This window comes from Ceratocystis lukuohia (assembly GCF_044167205.1).
Source record: "Ceratocystis lukuohia strain C4212 chromosome Unknown Supercontig5_pilon, whole genome shotgun sequence".
NCBI lineage: Eukaryota > Fungi > Ascomycota > Sordariomycetes > Microascales > Ceratocystidaceae > Ceratocystis > Ceratocystis lukuohia.
In genome coordinates this window covers 627304-646838 of record NW_027263524.1, presented here as the reverse complement: position 1 = coordinate 646838, position 19535 = coordinate 627304, and the positions used below count along the sequence as shown (strand labels likewise).

Genomic DNA, 19535 nt, shown 5'->3' with positions numbered 1-19535 from the left:
ACAGATACTCAGCCAGTTACAAGTACGAAGTGTGGGCCATCTGGATTTGAGAATGTTGAGCCTAAGAAAAGGAAAGCTTCAAAAGGGAGCAGGTCTCATCAATGACTTCAAAGACATGGCCTCTTAGATATTCAGAGCTATTAAATATATGATTTTCACTGCATTGCTTGCCTCCATCTGCTGCGTCTGTGGTCTTCTCAGTGGTCACAGCAAAATCTTGACTAGGTAATCTGAAGGGGGGGGGTGCATATACCTGTCGCTGTTGGACCTGCCTCCCACTAGGCGCACACTGCTGTACGCTTACGTAAACCTTAAAATGCATCTAACGCAGTGCATATGAATCTAGCGGTGTTCTGTCCCACATCACCAATTTGTTTTGATGTATTTTAGAGAATTCCTATTTGCACCTAAAGCTTCAATGCACCACACACCAAGTAATTGAACCAACAACATAGCTGATCTGACAACAATCCGGCCAGTCAAATAGTCTTATATCTTTATAAAATGTGAATATTGGCCAGCGCATCAAGAGTGGGCAGGTTGTTTTTATCAGGAATATCAGAAACTACAGCCAATGAAGTATCTCTCCAACACAGTCAAAACATCATGAGCTAGAAAGCTGTTTGATCAGAGGTGCTGGTGACTTGAACAAGGTTTTTAACATTATTCAAGAGCTTTTACAAAGTAAGCAAAACGCTTTTGATGCAGAAGTTGCTAAGCAAAAGAAGTGCATTGCATGAAGTCATACAGCAAAGAAACCATTGCAAAGGTCAAAGTCGATTTGTATTGGTGGCTGCATGATGAAATCACTGAGGATGATGATATCTTCTTAATTCAGCAGCCAGAAGCTACTCAACGTGAGCGTGTGTGCCCTTGAAAGACCGCAACCTTCAGTGAAGATGATATAAGTGTCTTTCCATTGTCCCAGTCTGTCTACAAACGCAAACAATCATCTCGTCACCATCCCCTGTTATACAGCCAATTCCAGGCCAAGGCTCTGGCCATACAACTGCCTCAATACAGCACCAACCCAGCCAATGGGGGTATGGCCATAGCCTTGCAGCGATGGATCATCAGGATATGGAGGTCATTCAAGGCAAAGGAAAGACAGAAAGACGGCAAATGACACTGGCGATATCACCAAAGAAGACACCACAAGAGGCAGATGGAGGGAAGGAGGTCACATACAACACTTAGCACAAGAGGCTCAGAATAGGCTTTCTTGAATTAGGGAGAAGGGAGATGTTGTAAAGTGCAGCAAGTATGACTATTTGATTGACTGGATTGTTAGATTAGCTATATTGTTGGTTCAATTAGTTGGTGTGAAGAGCATTGAACTTTTTTGGGGTGCGAATAGGTATTCTTTAAAATACATCAAAACAAATTGGTGATGTGGGACAGAACACCGCTAGATTCATATGCACTGCGTTAGATGCATTTTAAGGTTTATGTAAGCCGCACAGCCGTGTGCGCCTAGTGGGAGGCAGGTCCAACAGCGACAGGTATATGCACCCCCCCCCTTCAGATTACCTAGTCAAGATTTTGCTGTGACCACTGAGAAGACCACAGACGCAGCAGATGGAGGCAAGCAATGCAGTGAAAATTATGTATTTAATAGCTCTGAATATCTAAGAGGCCATGTCTTTGAAGTCATTGTATGGCCAACATGATGACACTTCCTACCTTTTGAAACTTTCCCTTTTGTAGGCCCAACTTTCTCAAATCCAGACAGCTCACACTTCTTACTTGTAACCAGCTGAGTATGTGTTTTGAAATTCTGCATTGTCCGATACGTCGTCTGCTGTGCCATTTGCATTTACAGCATTTAAAGCCTCTGCTACAGCGTCTGCCTCCATCTCTATCTTGTGTATCTGGCGTATCTGTAGTCTGCTCGCTGGTGCTGTCAAGGGCTCACAGCAAGATCTTGACTAGGTAATCCGAAGGGGGGGGCGCATATATCTGTGGCTGTTGGACCTGCCTCCCACTAGGCGCACACTGCGGCGACGCCTACATCCGCCCCCCCTGTTTTTTTTTGGATTACATAACCAATTTTAGCTTATGTGAGCAGTGTTTTGGGCCCTTCCTAGCAACGCAGATGTGGTAAATACACCAGATAGAGGTACATTAAAAAATACATACATACATACTAGATAGAGGTAAATAATGTAGTGGAAATTATGTATTTTGAAGCTCTGAATACCTAAGGGGGCATGCCTTCGAAGTCATTATATGGCCAACTTGATGACACTTGCTACATTTTGATGCTTTCCTTCTCCTAGGCTCAACAGTCTCAAATCCAGACGGCTCACGCCTCGTACTTGTAACCGGCTGAGTGGGTGCTCTGAAAGCCGGGCATCTCCATGGCTCTAAAATAGGCTGTTGCTGAAGTTGGTTTCGTTTTAGATGCCAATGAGGATGAAAGTATTGAAGGGAAAGATTCTGGTTTGTCTCTTGAAGTAACTGGAGCGTATGGGCACATGGTAGACCAAGAGAAGAAGTGAAAGAACGGGTGCAAGCTTTCAGGGGCCTTTCAAGAAGCTGCTGCTGCTCTTGGACTTTGCGTAAAGCCTGATGCGAGACCCAGCCACGGACAGCTTCAAATAGTGCCACAGGGATATCTAGAGGCATACGCACTTTCTGCGAGGTTTGCACTTGGTGAAGCCCTTTAATCCGAGTCACGATTGCACGCCTGATAGCTTGACAAGCATCAAAAAGATCAAATCTTGAAGTTCCCAAGTGTGATTTGATCAGCCAATGAATTCCTTCAACCCTCGAGGTAGCGGTATTGCCAAAATGTAAACACTTGTCCACCCATGCTTTTACAAGCCGCTCCTTGTGTGGGTTGAGCCAGTATGTCAAGACATACCCAACTTCTTGAAGGTGTTGTGAGGCGTACTGACGCCGAAAGTCTTCAACGCGGGTCTTGTACGTCTCTTCGTCTGGCGATGAGATTATGGAGGGCCAGCATCCATAAAATTCCTCCCATGCCTTGGTCTCCGGACTGTCGGGTGACTCATTGCGCTTGAGGCCAAAAGCCGGTTGGCAGTGTTGGAGAACTGCCTTATTGGCATGCCAAAGGCAAAGCAAGGCAGCAGCAGAAGGGAAATGAATTGGAACAGCATTCATAATTGCTTGACATCGATCCGTGAGAACAACAGAAGGAAGTTCTTGTTGGTATAGAGACTTCAGGTGTTGTAATGCCCATAGATAGTCATCCTCTGTCTCCCCTGAAAGGAATGCGAAGGCGATGCAAAACGATTTTTGTGAGGAATCGACTCCAATCATATCCAGTAGCGGCATAGCATACCTATTTGTCTTATATGTACAATCAAGTAACAAGACATCCGGGTTTTCTTGTAGATATGCTATAGAATCGGGATGTGCAAAGAAAAAACCTGTTAAATGGTTTCCTGAATCAACCCGAACCTGACACCTAAAGCCTTCTATGTTGAGCTGGTCGATGAGGGCTTGTATGCTGCTCTGCCCATTGCGTGAATCTCGCCTCACAACTGCAATCTGGTTTCCAATATCTTTTGCCGTTGCAAGCGTATCCGACGTATTATAGAGATACGCCCTGATATTTCGAGGGGCAACTCCAGCTGCTACTAGGCCCGAAGTCATAGATGTATCCTTCTTTCGGAGAGCGCAATGTGTAGGGTGTCCAGATGGGTCTTCGCTTGGCGGATGATTATGCTGGGCAAATTCGCTGCCTGGCCGGTGAGTTAGAGTCCAGCTACCGTCATCTGCAGATTCTTTGGCTAATACTGAAAACTTGCAGCTAGTTCCTCGACTTGAAGTTCGGCGTTTTCGTACGGTTGAAGGGTTTCGCGGCGCTTGAGTACGATCGCAAGCAACAACAACTTTTGTGCGACCATTTTTAGTCTTTCTAGACTTTCCAGTTGTGAATGCATAGCCTCGAGGTTTCGCCCAAGCATTCGCAGCAGCAAAGAGAGCTTGGCGAGACTCGTAAATCCCTTCAGGGGGAAGGATATCGTCTGGAAATTGACTGATTTGTAGCGCCTCCGAGTTGTCTGCTACATCATCTGCTGTGTTGTTTGCATTTACAGCATTGAAAGCGTTTGATACAGCGTCTGACTCCATCTCTAACTGATGTATCTGGTGTATTTGGTGTATTTGGCGTATTTGGTGTATTTGTTGAATTTAGAGTTGTGTATCTCCTTGCTCCATTTGCTGTATCTAATCTACATTCAAAACACTGCTCACATAAGCCAAAATTGGTTATGTAATCCAAAAAAAAAAAACAGGGGGGGGGCGAAAATAGGAATAGGGGGGGCAGTTACTACGTGGGCATCAGGTTTTTTCTACACGGGCATCGGGCTTATGTGGGCATCAAATTTACGCACTCTGATTGGCTAGAAATGTGTCTGTTAGTGCATTCCATGCTCTGGAATTCTGCCAATGTACCTCTCTCCCTGGCCAATTCTATGGCTGATTCTTACACAAAGAAATGTAAAAAGGAAGGGATAGTTACTCATTGTGTTGAAGACTTCACTCATCACCCTGATATATGATTTCTTTATCCTATGTTATTACTCTTAAGTACTATGATGCAGCTGCCCCTACACAGGAAAACAACCTTATGACAGCCAGCAGAGTAAGGCAGGGAATGGCTGTATAGAGGCTGAGGTCATCTGGGAGCTGGGGGATAATCCTCTCAGAATAGGAAGAAGGGGTGTAGCTGACATCTAGAGAAAGATGGATAAAGATACCAAAGAATAACAAGCCTTACATCTAATGGACAGAGATGGAGATTGCATTGTATTTAGAGAATGAGAATCAAGTGGTTAGATTTGAACACAAAGACAGCCAAAATAGTATAGAGATAAAGGCTGTGAAATGGCTCTTCCAGAAGAAGAAATTCACAGCAGCTGTAGTGTTGCTACTTGTAAAGAACCCTTGAGATTTGGCTGGCTGTTAATGCACAAGCCTCACCTGTAAGTTAAACCCAATCAGAGTCCGTAAAATGTGACGCCCACGTAGTAATTGCCATGGCAAAGTGCCAATACCCAAAGATCAACACTGGATCACGTGCAGTACGGTACATTGACAAGAAGTTGCAAATTGTCAATCAGCAAGTATTTATATCTTGACTACATCCTATAAGATCTCTAAATTCTCTCACCTCCACCATCAACGGCGGCCAGTACACAAAACAAAAACGGACATAGAAAAGTAAAGAGTAAAGGCCCTGCTTGGCACAAGAGAGTGACTGCAACCAAAGGAGCGAAAATCTCCAAAAAAAAAAAAAGATAAAAAGACATCAGCGCTGGACGCAAGCTTTGGATATTCTAGCTAGCTTCTACAACAAAGGGAAACAGGGCCGCGTGTAGATTTCGGTTATATAGAAACAAAGAGGGCCTCCAAAAGTTGAATAAAAATATACTGTGCCCCTCTAGAACGCTAAAGACGGAAGGAGACAAGGAAATGTTGCATGTAGATGCGATATGAATGTGAATGCCAGCAGAAAGAAGAAATAAACCAAGAGTTACAGAGGAAAAGGGGGCTAAAGCAGTAAGTAGTGTGTACCTGCAAAAATAGCCGCATGAATGGGTGGAATATAGGCTTGAAAAAGAGTGTGTCACCAGAATCCGTACATGAAGAAAGAAGATGGGGAAAAAAAACAGTGATACAGGGCTTAAAAGCCCTTGAACGGGTCATCGCGAGAGAAAAAGTCTTCCTCGCCGCCAGTGCGGCTGCCCGACCAACGGGAGTTATAGCTGTCCCGATTTCTACTGCGGCTATTACGTCTACGCATCTCTTTGCTGCGTCTGCGAGCAGATGCCCGAAACTCGTCGTTCTCGTCTGGGTCATCGTCAAACTGCGAGTATGCCAAGGGCGAAATGAATGCCTCCATGCGCACAGTGCCAATGGCATCGAAAAAGTTGTTTGATGGCCGAGAAGAAGCTTCTGACGTGCGCTGAGACCCCGCCCAGGTGTTGCCGCTAGATGACTGCTGATATGCGTCAGAAGAGCCCGCAGTGTTAATGCTGGCACCTGCCACACTGCCATTGGGTACGTGGTACGATGAGCTACCAGCCGGTCCTGAAAAGCCACGGAATGATAATGGTGGAGGCACGTGGCCGCCTGTGTTGCTACGCTTGCGTCCATGGAGAGATCCCTGGTGCATTGAGCGTTCACTAAATCGAGGGATAAAGGGAGGCTCAGCTGCATCTCTGGACTGATCACGAGTATGTTGGCTTTGGTTGCTGCTAGGTTGTGTGCTGAAAGATCCACGGGCCTGGAAGGTCATGACATCGCCAAGCGGCGAGAGCGAGGGTGCGCTAGGCAAACTAGGTATACTAGGAATGCTAGGAGGCGCTGTTGGTTTAAAGTTGTTGCTCATGCCGTGACGACTTTTTGTGAGCCGGATCGAGTCTCGGATACCAGGGCGCCTGGTCTTAACGGGGGAGGCATTTCAAACGAAACCAGATCTGGCTTTGGAGGGACCAAGTTTTCGGGGATAGCCTGTGATGAGTGGGCTAGGAATGACAGGGCTGTCAGCCACAGATAATGGCGTTCAGCTGAAACAGCCGTGAATTTGAGAGCACGCTGCGGAGTAAGAATGAGAATGGATCGGTTGAACAGCTGTGTCGCTCCCTTTGGCGCCGGGTTGTCATCCTTAACGTCCAACACCGACTGGATCAGGAGCTTACGGCCAGCCTTGCCTCCCATAAGAATGCTGTTAGAGCTAGGTTGCTTGCTGCTCCACAGAATGGCACGCTCATATGGAGCAAGCCATACCCATCTCTTGTGGCGATCGTTGCTTGGCTCTTCACGGTTGCTGCTCTCAGGTACTCCGAATGACTTGCGTCTGCGCACATACTTGAACATCCACTCGCCAATCATAGTCTGCGCAATAGCATCAACAACGCCGGTGGTCTGAGACGTAACAGACTGCACGTCAGTCAAGCCTGTGTTGGCGGTATTAGCCGTCAAGGCAGTATTGGCTGTCGTTGTGGACAACTGCGATCTGTGTCTACGGTACTGGCTGCTAGTGCGGTAGCTTCTGCCCTGAGGAGATGTCAGGTCACTAGAGGGCAGGGGAGGAAGCGACGGGCTAGTGGGAGGATCCATGGGAGACATGGAGAGGGGTGGAGGTGACCTGCTGCCTCCACGGCGAATGCGACCTCCGCGAGGAAGTGCAGCCGCAGAGCGCACTTTACGAATGCTGTTATTGCGATAATGACTGCGGTTGGACCCCCGCCGTGATGGGCTGTGTGAGCCATCACTAGGTGCGCTAGCCGACGCCGGGGGGCGACGAGAGCTAGCGCGAGTTGGAATGGGGAACGGAGGGTCACGACCATCGGGCAGACTTGGGCTGCGGGGGCGCGTAGAGTGAGTGACAATACCGCTTTGGATAATGGCTGCTTTACGCATACCAGCGGCCTTGCCCCCTTTTTCAAACATCTTTCCACGCACTGATGGTCTGCGAATAGGACCATTGACCTCAACATTTTCAGTAAGGGTGTAAGTTGGGAACATGTCTGTACGTGCAGAGCTTCTGCTAGACCCCCGCCTCAACATTTCAGGTGAGGTGCCCATTGCATTTGTCGAGCCTCGCTTCGTAGGTCGGGTGCCACCCATCTTGGGTTTAGGAGCTGAAAGGACAGTGCGGTACTCATTATCGCTATCGGCATCAAGATACTCCTCGCCATCATCAGAGCTAACGCCATCAAACCCGGCAAAAAGGCTACTGATGCGATGCGGACGTCTCATAGGTGCTCTTTCACCAGAAAGTGGGCCATCATCGTTATTGCCAGGGTAAGCGTCCACAGGCATCTCGCTAGGTAGAAGAATAGCCGGGGGTGAAGAGTTTACATCAGGAATGCTTCGCTGAGAGGCGAGTCTTCGTGGGTTTCGAGGAGGGAGGTAGCCAGGTATGGGTGTAAAATTACGAGGGTCGTCGGTCGATCCATCATCGGGCGTGGTGGGACGTGACCGGATAGCAGACGGCCTGAGGTGTGGAGGAAGTTGTGCCAAACGCTTATCAATACGGATAGGCTCCGTCTGTACTGAAGATGTGACCATCCGAGGGGGCGGCATATTAACCTGGCATCCAAAATCTTTGAAATGCTGAGGTAGGCGGGACTCGTGTGGTGACGATGGCCGACTAGTTGGGGGTACGATGCTGATACTAGGAATTGGAAGAGCAACGGAAACTTGTTGAGGGACAGCCTTGATACGGCGTTGGGGAATAGGCTCGGTCTGAGTATAAGAGGTGACCATAGTGGGCTTGAATGGTCGAGAAACACGCACAATGGGCGTGGGAGGGATGGAGATGATCTCTACTGGAGAGACTGGAGAAACCGGCGTTTTTGGTGGGCTTAACGGGGCTTCTATAGTCTGCGACCCTGAAGAAATCATAGGGCGAGAAACAGCAGAAACCGGCTCGATAGTCAGAGGCGGGCCGATATGCACTCTCTTACGGCGCTGGTTGGCTTCGATTTCAGCATCACTACGAGAGAACACAACGCTCGCACGAGTCATCTTCATCTTGATAGCAACAGCAGGTATAGAAATGACGTCACCCATGATGGCTTCAAGTTTGGGGGACGAAGGCGGCGAAAACTGGACTCCGGTATCAACATACTCGATGCTGATTTCACTAGGTGGTGTCATTGGCCGCTCTAGAACAGTAACATCTGCCATGGACTCATCGATGCCAAGTACGTCCAAGTCTTCATCACCACCAGTAATAGTTCCATTTACGCTTATGTCGTCCTCTGGCGCCTCAATGACCGGTGTTGACTGTAGCAGCGTGCCTCTCGCCCCACTGCTTGGCCTTCTAAGGCTATCAATGCTCTGAATGCTCTGTGTCCGTGCGTGGCCTTTAGTCATTGACAGCGTACTATCTTTGCTAAAAGTTCGAGAATGGCGGAACGCGTTGTTGATGGAAATAAGACTCTCACGGCGGTCGTCATACTCAATCCACTCATCATCACCTCCAAAGTCGAGCTCATCAGCAAGAGAATTGAGACCCCTGTTGGAAATGATAGAGAAACGAACGCTGTTGGTGACACTTGCTGGCCGCTGTGATCTGATGCTGGCAGAGTCATTTTCACGATCAGCGCCATCATCGATGTCAGAGTTGGAGCCCTGGGCAGCCTGGCTTTGTTGCTGGGCCTCATACGCAGCCACCTCGTCGAGAATTATCTTAAGCCGGGACTCGGAGATGTGGATTTTGCGCTCGAATTTACGGCGTTCTTCTTCCCATTCGTTCTTTTCCTTAGCCCATTGGTTGTGCACTCGTTGTGAATCCTCTTCTTGGGCTTTTATTTTGCGTTGGGCAGTCTCCAACTTCTTTTTAGTTTCGGCGCTAGTCTCTACAGCTTCGTCTCGCTCTTTCGCCAAGTCACCAATAGCTGTAGAAGTGCCGCCTTCAAGCAAAGACAACTGACGCTTGACAGCCCGTGTTTCCTTTGATGTGTTGACAACCGTCTGCTCGAGCACTTCTTGCTCTTGCCTAGAAACATGAAGAGCCGACTCGAGTTGTTCGATAAGCTTAATCTTTTCCTCCTGATCGCGTCGTAGTGTCAAGATTTCGGAAACAAGATTCGCGTGCAAGGTGGGAGTGAAACGTCGGGGATCCAAGATACTAATCGTCTCGTCGGTAGTGATATCTTTGGATGAACGCTTAGATTTATCTGGAATGGGTGGTGATGATGATTTTCTGCCAGGAGGAGTTACGGAGCGTCTTGCAGCTCGCCTTGAAGCGCGGGAGTTCTTTCTAGAAGGTACATCAGAATGTGCGGGAGTGGGGAGCCCCGCAGGCACTGTCGGGCTGCAATATTCATCTTCCGTCTCCCAGGCCATCATTGCGAAAACGTAGACAAAATCGGCGCGCCGAAGTCGTCAAAATGGCAGACTGGAACGAGAATCGTGTGGCCGGCGAAAGACCAAATTGAATATAAGAAATTAAGGTTTTAGGAAAGAAAGTAGCAAGGAGGAATTAAACACTAGTGTCTAGCTGGACTAGGACAGTGACGATTGTGTCGCTTGCCGAGCATTAACGATATTTTTTGTCCTGTCGAAAATGCCAGCACTTCGAGCCTTGACTTGGGAAAATATTCAAGAGAAAAAAAAGAGACGAAACTATGGTCTTGTGGAAAGAGACCTTGCAGAGAGCCTAGTTTTCAATAGCAACGACGAGCTGATCTAGGGGGGGGCACGAAGGGTCCGGTCCGTCTCGTCGATGAAATAAAAAAAGGGGGTTAATTTTTTACAATGGTCGTATAGACGCAAGCCAGGTGCAGGTGCAGAAGAATATATCTGCAGCGTTAATCTGGGACTAGACAGAAGCAGAAGGATATGTTAGCTGTGGAAGCCTGAGCGGCGAATGAAATGGTTAAGGTGACGTGACAGTTGTGACCCCGAATGCAACACTAGCAGGGGTACATGAAAAACAAAGAAGGGGGTTTTGTTATGAGCGAGATCTGAAAAGGAAATGTAGGAGTGGGAGGAGGCGGAGAAAAAGAGCAGGAAAAAGCAAAGGGTGCAGTTAAGTGCTAGTGAAGCGGGAAATGCAGACAGCAAGAAACCAGACACCAAGAGTCAAGTTCTCCCAAAAGTAGAGCCAAGCAGACGGTGATCAAGAAAATCTAGCCAGCAGTCCAGCTCAAGTGTCATCCCTGTTTCAGTGCACTGACACGCACGCGCAAGTTGACGACTTGTGATGGCGGATCGTTTGCATTTGACGATTAGACCCGAACCGGTATGACAGAGTAGAAGGAAAGAGGCCAGTAACAAAACACATGCATTACAGCGCAAAGCAAACGAGCCAGGTACACGCACAAGTGTGTGCGTTTACGCCGTTTGTTCTTTTTTTCTTTGCATGGTGGCATGAACATGCATGATCTCTCTCGGCCGGTATTGTCGTTTTCTGAATTCAGCTTTTTTAAAGAGAAAAAATCAAAAAAGACTAAAAGCTTTGTGTGTAGATGCAGCTGCGACTGCAACTGCAGAAGTAACAACGCCTCTAGAGAGGCCTGGCGGCTTTTTGTGGCTGTCCAGATCCACTTCAACTAATTATGCACGAAACAGCAAAACACCAGCCAGTGTTCCTAAGCCGAGACAGATGATTTGTGTAGACCAAATTACAAAACAACTTGGATCAAGCAAAAATACGTATCTTCAGACGCAGCTGTTTGTGGAATAATGATAAGGGCAGGATAATAGAGACAAAAAAAAGGAGCTTACATACCATAAGGGTCTAGAGTTTAATGCCACGGTGAGACACTTATTCGACAGCCGAACAATGGAAGTATGAGACAGAGGGGAGGCGAGAATTTGTGATTGGTTTATCAGGGAGGTCAAGATCAAGACAAATGTCTCAGCTAGACAATCAGAAGCGAAAGGCGGTTCAACGAGTGTGATGTTCTAGCAGCTAAGAAAGGGAGGACCTCGATGTCCGAATTTGTCTTGGCTTGAGGGTTGGCTTAGAAATAAGCAGTGGTAGGTTTGTCGTCGTTGTCACGGTATCAATCGTTGTCCAAATTGAGGGTCGTTGCAAAGCGCAGAAGAGGGAGAAGAAAGAGTGCAGCAAGTTATGAGATCGACGATGTGGAAATTCTGAGAAAGCCGGAGAAGCGAGATCTCGACGATAAAGAAAGAGGAATAAGCAAAAGAACGGAAAAGAGAGGAAAGGATACAACGAAGCCGTCACTAACACTAGACGTCGACTAGCAACATCAAGGGAATAAAAATAAAAGAATAGAAAAAAGGAAGAAAGAAAAAGAATCCAAGACACACACAACAACTCAAAAGGCCACTTGATGAGCAGAGAGCAAAGCAAGTACCAGAAAGATTGAGAGTGAAGAGAACAAGAAGGTTGAGGGACCGGAAAGCGAGCAGCCAGCACAGAAGGATGCAGTTGAAGAGTCTGTGGGCGTAGTATTAGGAGTGAATGAAAGGGAAAGATGGAACGGGAGCAACAAAACAGACGCTTGGATTGATTGCTAAGAGCTGGCAGAGTTGGCTGACTTTGTTTGCCGACTGGGTGTCGATGCGATGGGACTCGAACCAAGTCAGTGTCGAGCAAAAAGGAATAGGGGCGAGAGGGGAGCCGAGAAGATAAAGAGGAGAGAGGCGACAAAGATGATACAGTCTTGCTGCGTTGCGCACGCTACGCTGTACTAAGCCGAACAATGCCTGTCCTCATATGTCCTGTTATAGTAGTATAGTATCACTGCAATGACAAGTATAACATATAATAAAGCGAAGCCAGCCTATAACATGGAAAGACAGCCAGGAGAGACTAAAAAAGAGGTTGAGACTTGCAGGAGACAAAAAGGGAAAACACGCTGCAAGTGCAAGGGAGTGAGCGGCCGAGAAATAGAGGCAAAAATTTGAGGGGAGAGAAAGAAAGAGAGAGAGAGAGAGAGACGAAAACGAGGGAATGAGGGGAAAGACAAGAGAGGAAGGCACGCGAACAGGGTTTTCCTTCGGTGCTTCGTCTAGGCCGAAAAGCAAGAGAAAAATCAAGAGAAAAGGGAAGGTGCAAAGAGGGGAAGCGAAGAGAATGGAAGCTGAAGATCCCAATGAACTGAGGAGGAGGGCAGAGGACGAGAGGCTCTGGGGAAAAGAATGGGCCAAGAGGCAACTGTACAGGAGTAGGAGAGAAGAAAAAAGGAAGGAGCAAACATGCGATTATCAGCCAATAGGTCGGGATTTGATGTAAACAGGGCAAGAACGACGACGAAACCAGGCCTCTACCTACATACAACATGAACGCATGCGCAGGTGTGCAGGTGTGCAAGTGCAAGTGTGCATGTACACATGTACACATGTGCACGCTGCCTGCCGCCTCCGAACGTTATTGTCCATCTCCATCTACTTTGTTCTAGACGTATCCTGCTCTCCTGCTTTCCGCTCTCCTGCTCTCTCTCTCCTGCTCTCTCTCTCTCCTGCTCTCTCTCTCTCCTGCTCTCTCTCTCTCCCCCCTCCCCCTTCCATCCTGCCCTCCCCTCTCTCCTTCTCCCCTTCCCTCCCGTACCTCATTTTTGTTGCAGCAGAAACAAGAGCAAGCAAATTTACGAGCCTAGCCCTTCTACAACCCATCATGGGAAGCTCCACAGGCTCAATTTCCCCAGCCGCCTCTTCCCTGCTCAGTTATCTTGTAGCTTGCCCCCCCCCCCCCCCCCCCCCACTCCATCCATCGCTTGCTTTGCTTGCACCAATATGGTAACTGGAGCACCAACACAAGCACAAGCACAAGCACAGTCACAATCACGGCACACAAGACTACCAAAACTACAACGCCGATTGATACTCCCACCTGTATTGTGTTTATGTAAATACCGTCTCATGCAATATCTGCGCATGCAAGGCTATAGGGGTACAAGACAAGGTTAAATAAGGGGCGATAAGACCCTCCCCTCAACCTCGAGGTCGAGTTAATAAATGGAAGGGGAAGGTGGGTGGAAAGTACCTGCCAACAGACAAAGTAAGCCAACATAAAGCTACAAGGTTATGACAAGTACCGCATGCATCGCGTTTCGTCTTGTTAGATTCCTATTAGCACACGAATAATAGCCATAAATTACGCCAAGTTGCACGCCTGGTCAGAGCTTGACTGACAAGAGCCAGAGGAGAAAAAAGCTTTGAAGCTAGACAAGAAGCTTGATCCTTTTCTGACTCTCTTTCTTCGTAAGGTTTGAATAAATATAAGACAAAACAAGAGACGAAGAATAAATAAACAGATGGCAGAGCCGAGTACAAGGCATAAAATGCGTAGCAGCGTACCAGAATGCAAGAGAGCCTGGTACAGAGGGCATAAGCAAGCAGCCACCACAAAAAAGGAAGGACCGTCGACCTCAGCCCTGGAGGGCAGGCCTAAATGCAGCAGGTGGGCCGGCTGGGGGGGGGGGGGGGGAGGCGCTGGGAAGTGGAGAGGCAAAGCATCCAAGGAAGGCACAAGGCAAGAAAAGCAACTACGCAACGAAGAAAAAATTAAGCAGGAATACATAATGGCATGTTCCACGCAACAAACAAAGCACCAGGAAATAGCCAAGAAAAGAAAGCACAAATGTTTCTAGATTTGCTTTTTTTTATGCTTCTTTATTCTTATTTAATTTTTCACGTTTATGTTTGCTGGCATGTTTATATCTAACTAATTTTTGTTCCTATATTTACGCTCATATTTATTTGCCTATACCAGAGATCGTTATACATACATGTGCACGCCCACATGCGCACTTGATGCATTTTATGTACCCCTTCCTCCCCCCTCCCCCCCTTCCCCAAGAAAAAGGTCCTGATAACCTCGCTGCCATGCCTCTGCAGATAAGCACACGACAATCTTGTTTCATTGGAGGGATTCTAGATCGTGCAGTTCTCTAACCCCTTCTTGTCCTTGCCCACAATAAAACAGGACAGTTACATGCAGACGGACAGTCCTGCCTGTCTTTGGCTACCATACACACGCTGCTGAAAACTGCGCTGCAACGGTGACGCGAAGGCGATGTGATAAGCAACCCCAGCCGGGCTCACTCTCCTAATCCATCCATCCGCCTTCTGCTAAGATTAAGAGCAAGGCCAAGATGAAGAATACAAGCAAGAGGAAGGCAAATCGGGAATAAGGCCTGGTACCATTGGCTCCTCTTTTTCCTTCTTCCCTTCTTCCCTTCTCGCTTCCTTTTCTCCTGGGTCTCCCCTTTCCTCCAATATCTGAGACTCGGGCTGACTGAAGAAACAGAAAACCAAATCGCAAGCTCTTGGCTCCGTCACTGTGGTTGTGGTTGCGGCCGTTGTCGCTGCTCAGTGAAGCTGACTTGGTGACCACGGGACTGAATCAGGTATCTAGCTGGTGTTGCATGGCGTCTGGCTGTGGCTTGTTCGTCTTAGCCCGTTATATTACGTACGGGCTTTCTCTTTCTTTTCGCTGTGCTCTGCTAACTACGCCAGCGAAGAACCCTTTCTTCCTACTTAGACTCGCTCTCCTCGATTCCCAAGAACAATGAATCCAATCTTCGCTAGTGTCGCTCGTAAAATTTGCATATGCACACTAAAGCCAAAAACGTGTGTAAGTTGTGCATGATATGCGTAAGGAAGGCCCTTCCTCCTCCAGGAGCAGCAGCAGGAGTAGGAAGCTAGAATTCGCAAAGTCTAATATAATACACTGGAGGAGTATATGCCATGACGAATCCCAGCCCATGGCATCATTTCGCTGCTTTCCATGAAATGAACAAAGCATGCATTACTTGCTAAACATTAGCATTATCTGGCGTACAGAGCCAGTGCAAGCTAGTAGCTGTGGCTCGGTGCGTCACATTGACCACTTGTCAGGTGCTATACTTGTGTATGTGTGTACGTATCTATGTATGTATGTCAAGCTCTCCTTTTTGTCTCTCCCGTCTTTTATTTGTCTTTATTTCTCTTCCCCTTTGTTTCGAGCCGACCCAGACTTGAATCAAGTCACATTTCGTTTAATACCAAGCACAAATAAAGGAAATAAAAATAAAAATAAAATAAAAAAGACTCACTCCCCCGTTGTTTATCTGCCCGTGACACCCACAAGCCAGCCCGTTTCCCGGACACCATAAGAAAATGAAATGACAAACCCCAAGAAGAAGACAAAAGAAAAAGGAAAAAAAAAGCCCCTGACGATCCAAATTCTCGCCTTTCTAACGAGGCCCTTCTTGGGCTCCAGGTGACAAGAAAAGCAGCCCAAGCTTGAGGGAAGAAAATGAAGGACTCAGGGCACATCAACGCCCAAGCTTCCATCACACTCAACCCCAGCCCCGGCCCCTATCATCCGGGAAATACCCCTCCCCAAATGCCCTTTTCCCTTGTGTCCTATCCTGTTCTTTTATGAAACAAGACTTAATCATAAAATGACCCGCGTCAAAACAGGTGAAAAGAGCAGGACTGCAGAGACTCTGGAACCAGAATGCAAGTTAAATGACCTTCTATCTCGGTCTTGTTGAGCCTTTTATTTATTGAAATATAAGCCGAAAAATATTGCCCATGAACCAGAGCTCAATGCATACAGCAACAAGGAGAGAAAAGCCCAAACAGGGAATGCCATGTTCACTGGCGATACAGAGGCTGTTGTGCAAGGATGATGCTGAGTGGTGAGAGATTGACCACGACGCACGCGCATGCAACCCTAGTGTGTCGTGTGTTAGGGTTATTGGCTGCAGCAGAGTTGGGGGCCTACTCTTTCTTCATTCCAGTGCTGCCGTTACACAGGCCAGCCTTTGCATTCAGTGGGCTGCTCAGGGACTTGGCCCAAGCATTTCAACCGTTTTTTGCCTATGATTTCATATTCCGGCCTGGTACATCTTGGCCCGTGGCTTAGTCTGTGTTGAATATTTGCCGTAGCTGTATTTAACACATTGACCACGGCCTTCCTGTGCAGCTCACCGGCGGTCGGTCGTTAGTTGCAGATGCGTCTGGGTGTAGGGCGTCTCTGGGGCGTGCCTGCCGGTTTCCATGGTTGGCTGTTTGCCCCCAGGCGGACAATTGTGTTCCCATCGCTTATGGCACGTATCGAAGTCTTTGTCGCGAAAACATGACCGTGCCCCGTCCTGGTGAAACCCTTGCAACGGGAAACACGGAAGGGGGGCCCGGTGGAGACACGGATCCCGAGTGGATGGTACCATTTTGCGAACATGAACTTGGGTTTAGCTGATGGCATCTTTTCTGTGCTCATAGCCGAAACGCATTGGATTGAATTGAATATATTGAACTTGAATATATTTAACGTCTACGAATTGAATATATTTAATGTCTACAAAAGGTATTGTGTCTCGGCTTTTTTTTTTTTCGGAGCCGGAGCACATATTGTATTTCAAGGCCACCTTTTACCGCCGATCGGAGGACCGATGGTGTAGTTGGTTATCACGTTTGTCTAACACTCATCTTCGAATGGATGGACACAAAAGGTCGGCGGTTCAAGTCCGCCTCGGTTCACTTTTTGACCATTAGCTTTTTATTCCATGATGATCAGACGGGAATGCTGCGAGAAGAGATGGATGGATAATGAATTAATCCGTCGTATTACCGGGAAAACTGGTAGGTAGACGCTAAATAGTACATACATACATACAAGCACCTATCCAAGTAACTGGACATAATAATGCCGGTTGATCATATCTTTTTCTTTGCTCTCTCCATTTCTTTTTACTACTGTATAGCCTTTCAGCAGAATGGAGAGACAGCTGTCTGAAAACCGATGGCCAACCAAGCTATGTCGCTGGGCAAGAAGTTTCATGGAGGGAAGGACCGCCCGCATGCAAACAGAAGAGGGCTGGACAACGAAGCGAGTAGGAGGCTCCCTCCCACAAGGCTCCCCAGTCTCGCCTATTCTTTTCATGCTTTTCATGGCTCCCATCTACAGGAGAATACCTTATCTCTTGGGATACGCAGACGATGGGGCGCTGGTAGTTAGTGGCTATACTTTCGATGACAACTGCCAGAAAATCAAAACACTGATGGAAACAGTGACAGAGTGGACGGTACAGAACGGGCTAGAACTAGACCCGGGAAAATCAACACTCCTGCACATCAAGGGCAGAAGAAGGATCACTGACAATCCATCCGTCACGATTGAAGGAATAGGTGAAGTGAACCCCACACCAAAAAAGCAGACAATGCGATGGTTGGGACTCCATTTCGACGCCAACCTCCTTTTCAACGGGCACACCATGAAAACGACAGCAAGCATCAACCGAGTAGCCAACAGCCTGAGATACCTGGCTGGGTGCTATAAGGGAGCAGACACAGCATGCATGCTGAACGCAGCCCGGGCGTGTGCGATGAGCAAAGCACTCTTCGCAACGAGTGCGTGGATAGGAACTGAAACGACGAAAACAGCAGCAGAGAAAGTCAACGTCGCAATCAGAAACTGCCTGAGGGCAGCCCTACCCATGTACTGCACAACGCCAAAAGAGTGCCTACACCACGCAGCAAGCTTCCCACCAATCGAACTCATGTGGGAGGACGAAAAAAGAAGGGAAGCCATACGCTGGCACACACTGGACAAGGATCATACGCTGAGAGGAGCCCAGTACAATCCGGCCATGTTGAGGATACGAAGAATGCTTCCAGTGAGAATGGAAACCCACACAACACTGAGGCCGAAGGTCGCCGGACCACCCATGCCCCCTCGACAGTGGCTCAGCAAAGAAAAAGAAGCAGAGAAGCACAGAGAGGAGGTAGACATGGCACCTGTGGGGACGCTTATAGCCTACTCGGATGGCTCGAAAGACACAAAGGGGAACACAGGCGCAGGATGGGTCACCACCACAAACGGAGCTACCCTGGAAACAGGACACATAGCTCTGGGCAAATGGATGGAGGTGGCGGACGCAGAAGCGTACGGAGCCTGCGAGGCAGCGTGGCGGGCTGTGGCACACACGGACGCCGAGGAAATCTGGATTTGTCTGGACAACCAAGGAATAGTCGACCGCCTACGCAACCCACAATCGCGAAATAGTACCTCCCAGGACATCATTGACGAAACCAAACGGACCCTGAACATGTGGAAGAGCAAGGATGACAGGAGACGCGTCCAAGTGCTCTGGGTCCCAGGACATGTAGGCCTGGAGGGAAACGAACAAGCCGACGCACAAGCCAAACTTGGATGCCTCGGATCCAACCTTGAGCCCCGCGCCAGTCTGGCAGGGGCACAAAGATGGAGGAGAAACCAACTGCGTGAGGAGTATGAGAAATGGTGGAAGGAGCAGGAAGGATATCGCCCACTTGACGGTATCCCATGCAACCCCCCGTTCCGCGTGCCGGGCTATAAAGGCCTGGACAGAACAGAACTGGGGCACATCCTGGCTGCCAGGACGGGACATGGAGACTTTGACCAGTACCACGACCGTTTCAACCACAAGTGCCCACGCAAGTGCACTCACTGCAACCAGCCCAAAGAACGAGGGCACATGTGGACGTGCAGGACTTTGCCAAGGCCTTGGAGCCAAAGGTTTACGGACAAGCTACTGAAAAACACAAAAGCAACAAAGTACATTGCTAGCGTGCTACATCGGAACCTGAAGCACCTACAGCGGAGGTGAACAAAGCAACCCGCACACACATACAGCACAGCTACACGCAGTGAGGACGAGAGGAGGAGAAGGAGGAGACAGGGGATCGAAAGGGGCGGCGAAGCAAGGAAGAGAGGGAGGAAAGCGAGAGAAGGGGTCAAAAAAGGAAAAAAAAAAAAAAAAAAATGAAAAAGAAGACAAGAGCAGAAGGAGATGTCGAAAGGACCCCGAAGAGATTCGGAAGGACCCTTTCTCCAGAGGCCCATGGTCTATTGTTGAAAATGCGACAACCACTTCGCCAAACAGAGGACAAAACCGACGTACCCTGCCAGGGCATACACCCGAAGCAGATAGCCGTTGGCCTTTTAGACTAGACTATTATATAGGTAGGGCGCCGCAAGCCAAAACACCAGGTAACCAACCCTGGAAACACAACCACCCAACCAGCAGGGAAGCCCTTGGGCAACGTCTAAACTGAGAAGACTCCTGGCCGCATGGCCGGACCCTAAAAAGTCATAGGATTAT

The 19535-nt window shown here is 48.3% G+C and overlaps 4 protein-coding genes across 4 annotated transcripts; 1 reads left to right on the top strand and 3 right to left on the bottom strand.

Annotated features, from left to right (window-relative positions):
• Positions 1-2305: 2305 nt before the first annotated feature.
• HOO65_050174 (mutator-like element transposase) lies at positions 2306-4101 on the bottom strand (the record flags this gene model as incomplete). The annotated part of the gene is made up of 3 exons (XM_071003295.1): positions 2306-2366; positions 2867-3307; positions 3434-4101. 3 exons carry the CDS (start codon positions 4099-4101, stop codon positions 2306-2308), a joined length of 1170 nt encoding a protein of 389 aa, XP_070858233.1.
• A 1555-nt stretch (positions 4102-5656) lies between these two features.
• On the bottom strand, positions 5657-6271 carry HOO65_050173 (uncharacterized protein; the record flags this gene model as incomplete). The annotated part of the gene is made up of 1 exon (XM_071000806.1): positions 5657-6271. The coding sequence occupies one exon, from the start codon at positions 6269-6271 to the stop codon at positions 5657-5659; it is 615 nt and encodes a 204-aa protein (XP_070858232.1).
• Positions 6272-6360: 89 nt separating this feature from the next.
• Positions 6361-9837, bottom strand: HOO65_050172 (nuclear migration protein; the record flags this gene model as incomplete). The annotated part of the gene is made up of 1 exon (XM_071000805.1): positions 6361-9837. One exon carries the CDS (start codon positions 9835-9837, stop codon positions 6361-6363), a length of 3477 nt encoding a protein of 1158 aa, XP_070858231.1.
• A 7331-nt stretch (positions 9838-17168) lies between these two features.
• On the top strand, positions 17169-19040 carry HOO65_050171 (putative double-stranded RNA/RNA-DNA hybrid binding protein; the record flags this gene model as incomplete). The annotated part of the gene is made up of 1 exon (XM_071000804.1): positions 17169-19040. One exon carries the CDS (start codon positions 17169-17171, stop codon positions 19038-19040), a length of 1872 nt encoding a protein of 623 aa, XP_070858230.1.
• Positions 19041-19535: the final 495 nt, after the last annotated feature.